At 46.6% G+C, this 6,518-nt stretch overlaps 2 protein-coding genes across 2 annotated transcripts; one reads left to right on the forward strand and one right to left on the reverse strand.

Annotated features, from left to right (window-relative positions):
* Positions 1 to 891: 891 nt before the first annotated feature.
* LOC124173627 (histone H4) lies at positions 892 to 1,419 on the forward strand. The gene has a single exon (XM_046553049.1). The coding sequence runs from the start codon at positions 1,030 to 1,032 to the stop codon at positions 1,339 to 1,341; it is 312 nt and encodes a 103-aa protein (XP_046409005.1). The 5' UTR covers positions 892 to 1,029; the 3' UTR covers positions 1,342 to 1,419.
* Positions 1,420 to 2,171: 752 nt separating this feature from the next.
* LOC124173617 (histone H2A) lies at positions 2,172 to 2,713 on the reverse strand. Its single transcript, XM_046553037.1, has one exon. It carries the CDS (start codon positions 2,657 to 2,659, stop codon positions 2,285 to 2,287), a length of 375 nt encoding a protein of 124 aa, XP_046408993.1. The 5' UTR covers positions 2,660 to 2,713; the 3' UTR covers positions 2,172 to 2,284.
* Between the last annotated feature and the right edge of the window lie 3,805 nt (positions 2,714 to 6,518).

Below are 6,518 nucleotides of genomic sequence, written 5' to 3' on the forward strand. Positions count from 1 at the left end.
TGGTGAAATTCTTTCTGATATCTGCCGTGAATTCACCTTTGCAGACCGACTTAATGAGGGCCATGGATTCTCTGTAGTTAGATATGCTATATATCATAATCGCCGGTGGTCGGCGCCGGGCAGGTGCCCGTTGTGGTTTTCCGTTCGCTTCTGGGGCGGTATCTGGGATGATTGGAGCTGTCCTATCATCTTCCTGCGGCTGAATTGGCGTGAACCTGTTTGAGGTTGACACCGGGTGCTTTGAAAGCACGGTTGGAGGCGAGTTTGCCCCCCTTTTGCGGGTTTTTTTCATGATAAATGCTCCTGATGGAGTTGACGAGGGCCTTAAGAGGGCCGTTGATGACCCGGATGATGCTAGGGACTCATCGTGGTCCATTTCTTCCACCTGGGAAGCGTTTGCCGCGTTTGAGGCCCTAAAGAGGGCCGATGATAAGGACCTTAAGAGGGCCGTTGAGGTTTCCCCCGTTTCTACGGAGCCTCGTGAGTCGGAGGGTTTGTGCGATGGTGGCATCTGGTTGCCCTGTCCATGGGGCAGGTCCTGGGCTGCCATCCGGGCGCTGTAGAGCGTCGAATGTCCGCCAAATGGTGCCTTGGTGTGAGAGCCGGTTGGCCGAGGTGCTGCTGGTGTGGAGCCGGAGGTTGCATGGGCCGCCATGGATTCCATGGCGGCCAGATGGCTCGTTGGGGAGGACAGGGAGGGCTTGTTTGGGGCCTAACACCCTAACGAGGGGACCCGACCGTGTCCCCCAGGCGTGCAATGAGTTAGACTCTAGTGCCTGGGGTAGCGGCCGAGACAACCTGGGCGTGTCGCTTTGGGCAAAGGCACCACCCGGAGGTGATAACCACAGTGACCGGGTTCGAAAGTAACTGAAGCGGCCGATTTCTCGACCCAATATATTGGCATGAGTGTGTAGACTCTTACATGTGCCGAAATGTGATTGGCTGAGAGTGCGAGACCGTCGAAAGACGTTATAAAATGGAAAGCCGAAAGTCAAGCAAGCACGATTCTCTCACCGAGACAGCAGCAACATGACCGGACGAGGCAAGGGAGGAAAAGGCTTGGGGAAAGGAGGCGCCAAGCGTCATCGCAAGGTTCTTCGCGACAACATCCAGGGCATCACCAAGCCGGCCATTCGCCGTCTGGCCCGCCGCGGAGGTGTCAAGCGTATCTCCGGACTCATCTACGAGGAGACCCGCGGTGTCCTCAAGGTGTTCCTTGAGAACGTGATCCGTGACGCCGTCACCTACACCGAACACGCCAAGAGGAAGACCGTGACCGCCATGGACGTCGTGTACGCCCTCAAGCGCCAGGGACGCACCCTGTACGGATTCGGTGGTTAGATTTCCATCGCGGCAGCAGCCCATTACATCTGGCAGCTGCAGCATCATCGAATAACAAAGGTCCTTTTCAGGACCATAGAACATGCAGGATATTATTTGCCATTGCTTACACTCGTCGCAATCACAGAAATGTGATGTCATCGATAATACATGAGAACTAAGGTACTGGTTGAGTAAAGAAAAAAAAAATTGATGGAATTGTCACATGACAAGTTACTATTATGCTAGTAAACCAAATACTTTCATTCATATTGAAAGTTGATTGAGTAAACTGCTGAGGGACGATCAATTTGTTTCTATTTCTTAATCCAACCCATATTACCGACTTCAACAATAATGGTCACTAAGTGTTCTATTTCCGGTAGTTATTGTTACATTTTACAGCGGCACAAGCCGTTAACAATGTCGTCCATTGATAGTGTTACTTAGCAACGACCAAACGCCTTCGTCGATTTTCAAACAATTCTTCGACCGAATGCGGTGACTATGACACATTGTTATACATCGCCTATCTGTTGCTTAGAAACGCACTGCTGCCAACATATTTTCAAACTGCTACATAGCATTCGGACTTTTTGGATATCCATTCAAATGTTCCTTTTACAAGGCGAAGCTATGGTATTGCAACATGTTTTTCCCCCATCATAATACTAATCCCTTAATTACTATTCATTCATCATCACAGTTTCTCTAACTCTGTTGGTATGCTTTCGTCACACTTGCTATCGTTCTATTATGTTATAATTTTCAAATTTTATAACCACTTGACAACTCGATCCACGACCTCTCCACCAGAGAAACAGAAAGTAATTTCTAGACTTTTTATGTGCACATTCTGGGAAGAGTACCAAATTCTTTGACATAGTCGTAAGACTGACAGACCTAGATGGTTTGCGGTCCTAAAAAGGACCATTTTTTTTTTCTCTTCGTAAGAAGAGAACGCTTAAGCCTTCTTCTCGGTCTTCTTGGGCAGAAGCACGGCCTGGATGTTGGGCAAGACACCACCCTGGGCGATGGTGACGCCAGACAGGAGCTTGTTCAACTCCTCGTCGTTGCGGATGGCCAGCTGAAGATGACGGGGAATGATCCTCGTCTTCTTGTTGTCACGGGCAGCGTTGCCTGCCAATTCCAGGACTTCGGCGGCCAGGTACTCCATGACGGCGGCGAGGTACACGGGGGCACCGGCACCAACGCGCTCGGCGTAGTTGCCCTTGCGGAGCAGACGGTGGATACGTCCCACGGGGAACTGAAGTCCGGCCCTGCTGGAACGGGACTTGGACTTTCCCTTGACTTTGCCTCCTTTTCCGCGTCCAGACATGTTGAATCGAGTTGCTTTCGGCGGTACGGTGTAGACCTCTCGACGAAATGTTGATTAGAACCTAACGCATTAATTGATGCGCCGAAGGCGCGATTATAGCTGTACCGGTGAACCCAATTCACCCTAACCAGCCAGGTTACATTAGAACAATTTTTGTGCGCAGTTGTTTGTGTTGTGAGGGTAGTGATTTGTTTGTGTGAGCAGAAACTTAAAACTATTGAGGAGGTAGATATTTACATTGGGATTAATTTAATACAATATTACATAATAACAGGTTATCTTTACCTTGATGATAAGGAGTTTGTTACATTTGCTATGGATGATGAGGGTGGAGTTACTTTACTCTCTTTTTATACATATATAAATATTTTTTTTTTCTTTTGATTTTTTTTTATAATCTTTTATAATATTTTATTTTTTATTTTTGTATTCCATTTTTTTGTGTTTTTTATCATTTTTTTTATGTTTTCTTTTCTTTATATATATATTTTTTTTTCTTTTCTTTTCATATTATATTGTCATCGTCAATGTTAGATTAGATATGACATTTTATAAACCTTTAATTAGAGTGAATGAATGACTAATTTTCTAGAAGAAAGACATAGGAAAGACTCATAGGCGAGTAATGAATTGAGGCAGTTTGTATGTAGTAGGGATTTTTGGGTTATAATCCCAGATGTATTGGAGAAGTGTATTGTGGGTTGCCCCGAGTCTGGACTTGTTTATGGTTGGTCCTGTAGGAGTAGCAGTTGATTCAGGAGGAATTGTTTCTTTTCCACTTTTGAGTGGAGAGAGGAGAGGTGTGTGCTAATGTTACTGAACCACGTGAATAGTTCGTTGTCAGCAGGTTGGGGAATAGCGGATGGATCAAGTGGGGGGAATCCGTGATTGGTGGCGGCGGCGTATGAACGAGGTAGTGAGGGAGGAAGGGGAGTGGCTTGGTTGGTTGAGTTTGCAAGACGACGGGCTGCCATTGCAGCTTTTGCCGCTCGATGTTTTTCGCAGCCTCTGTAGCTGGCGGTGTGATCAGAAGAGCAGAGAGCGCATTTAGCTGGTTCCTTGTCAGTTTTTGTGCATTCTGACGACGCGTGGTCGCCTGCGCATTTCACACATTTGGGGGGAAGGCAGCAGTGGTTCTTGGTGTGACCTATGGCCTGACACCTATGACATTGAACGGGAATAGCTGGTTTTTTGAAGGTATCTATTTTAACGCCGAGACCGACGAGGTGATTGATTGCCATGAATTTAGCTGCGTCTATTGTGTGTTCTGTTATTACATGGACAACCTGTGTTGGGTATTTGGGGACTGAGGTATGGCCTAGGTCTCGCTGCCTTTGAGACGGTCGGGTGGAGAAGATTCTGGAGCATGAGATTACAGGGAATCCTAGATTTTGCAGATCTGTTAGTATTTCATTGTCATCAACTGAGGCAAAAGTACCTCGCAGAGAGAATTCTCTGCGCCTGTTTTCTTGCAGGCAATATGTGCTGTAGGGGATATTTAGGTTGTTCAATGTTGCTTTGGCTGCAATGAAGTCGGCTACGTTAGAGCACTTGATAATTGCAGAAGAGTTCGATGTTGCGTGAGAGATTGGAGGAAATTGGCAATTTTTAATTAATTGGGCATGTAGGGCTGGCCATTTGGAAGTATCTGCTACTTGAATGGGAGGTATTTTCTGTTTTTTATTGACTGCCATCGTTGAGTGAAGCTCATCTTGTGGGGTGGATGCATTGCAATCCATTAGATCGCCTGTTGTGGGGTTGACATTGGTGCTTTTAGCGGCCATTGCGGTGTTTACCGTGTTAGGAGGTGTAAGCATGTGATTGGCAGGTTTAAATTGGCTACCAGAGGGCGTTTTTGTTGACTTTGTGATTTTGGCCCTCTTAAGGGCCTCTGCTGGAACGGCTTGTCCTAGGACCTCGGGAGTGGTATCGTTGGAATTGTCATTGTGTGGGGGTTCAGTTTCAATAACAATCTGGTAATTGGCCCTCTTAAGGGCCTCTACTGGAATGGCTTGTCCTAGGACCTCGGGAGTGGTATCGTTGGAATTGTCATTGTGTGGGGGTTCAGTTTCAATAACAATCTGGTAATTGGTCCCCTTAAGGGCCGTGTCACTTATGGCTTGGTTTGGCACAGTGGTGGGAGTTTTTTGTCTTTGGGGTTTAGGTTCATGGTTGGTGGTCGCTTTTGACTTAGAGTTGGACTTTTTGATCGTCGATTTGTTGTTGACGTCTTTAATTTTGGCGCTGTCGCCATTGACTTGTGCCAGAGGGGCAAATTTGTTTTTGTCAGCAAATATGGGTGTGATTGTGATTTGCTTTCCGCGGTTGCGTGCGGAAGCCGACTGAAAGGTAGAGTCCAGACTCTGACAAGGGGCCTGCGCGGACCTCCTCTGGCTGGCCGGGTTTGCTGGTGGGTTTAGAGTGGTGGGTGTAGGAACAGATGGTGACGCGGCCGGAACTGGGATGGCCGGAGTGGTGGAATTCGGGTTTACTGCTGATACCGAGTTGAAAATGGTCCCCATAAGGTCCTGTCTGACGTCTGCCGGCAGTTTAGCGATCAGTTCCTTTACTGTCCGCAGCAGGGCATTGGTGTCCTCGGCGGCTGATGACGCAGAGCTCGTTGTGGCCGCCATGGACTCCATGGCGGCCTGATGGTAGCGTAGGGGAGGGCAGGGAGGGCTGTTTGGGGTCCCTAATAAGTGGACCCGGCCGCTTTCCCCGGGGGTGCAATGGGCGATTCTAACGGCCCAGAAGCCCGGGTACTAACGGCCAGGAAGACCAAGGGAATTTGTCGCAGGTGAAAAGACGCCACCCGAAGGTGAGAACCGCGACGGCTACGCCCAAATTTAGGTACAGGCGCAGCCAGCCGCAGCCCTTCGGGCGCTCTTTTGGCGACTAGGGAGTAGGCGTTTAGCCGATTGCGTTGTCTTCTTCCCACAGGGGGTTGCGTGAAGTCCGCGGCCGGAGCAGTTGATGGCGCGGCTTCTTCTGGGGTTGCTTCTGCCCAAGGTTTCAGATCGGAAGGCTCAAGCGTGTTGACGGTTGAGTGTGTTGTTGCGTTGATTAGAACCTAACGCATTAATTGATGCGCCGAAGGCGCGATTATAGCTGTACCGGTGAACCCAATTCACCCTAACCAGCCAGGTTACATTAGAACAATTTTTGTGCGCAGTTGTTTGTGTTGTGAGGGTAGTGATTTGTTTGTGTGAGCAGAAACTTAAAACTATTGAGGAGGTAGATATTTACATTGGGATTACTTTAATACAATATTACATAATAACAGGTTATCTTTACCTTGATGATAAGGAGTTTGTTACATTTGCTATGGATGATGAGGGTGGAGTTACTTTACTCTCTTTTTATACATATATAAATATTTTTTTTTTCTTTTGATTTTTTTTTATAATCTTTTATAATATTTTATTTTTTATTTTTGTATTCCATTTTTTTGTGTTTTTTATCATTTTTTTTATGTTTTCTTTTCTTTATATATATCTTTTTTTTTTCTTTTCTTTTCATATTATATTGTCATCGTCAATGTTAGATTAGATATGACATTTTATAAACCTTTAATTAGAGTGAATGAATGACTAATTTTCTAGAAGAAAGACATAGGAAAGACTCATAGGCGAGTAATGAATTGAGGCAGTTTGTATGTAGTGGGGATTTTTGGGTTATAATCCCAGATGTATTGGAGAAGTGTATTGTGGGTTGCCCCGAGTCTGGACTTGTTTATGGTTGGTCCTGTAGGAGTAGCAGTTGATTCAGGAGGAATTGTTTCTTTTCCACTTTTGAGTGGAGAGAGGAGAGGTGTGTGCTAATGTTACTGAACCACGTGAATAGTTCGTTGTCAGCAGGT

This window comes from Ischnura elegans, unplaced genomic scaffold (assembly GCF_921293095.1).
Source record: "Ischnura elegans unplaced genomic scaffold, ioIscEleg1.1, whole genome shotgun sequence".
In the NCBI taxonomy this organism is placed as follows: domain Eukaryota; kingdom Metazoa; phylum Arthropoda; class Insecta; order Odonata; family Coenagrionidae; genus Ischnura; species Ischnura elegans.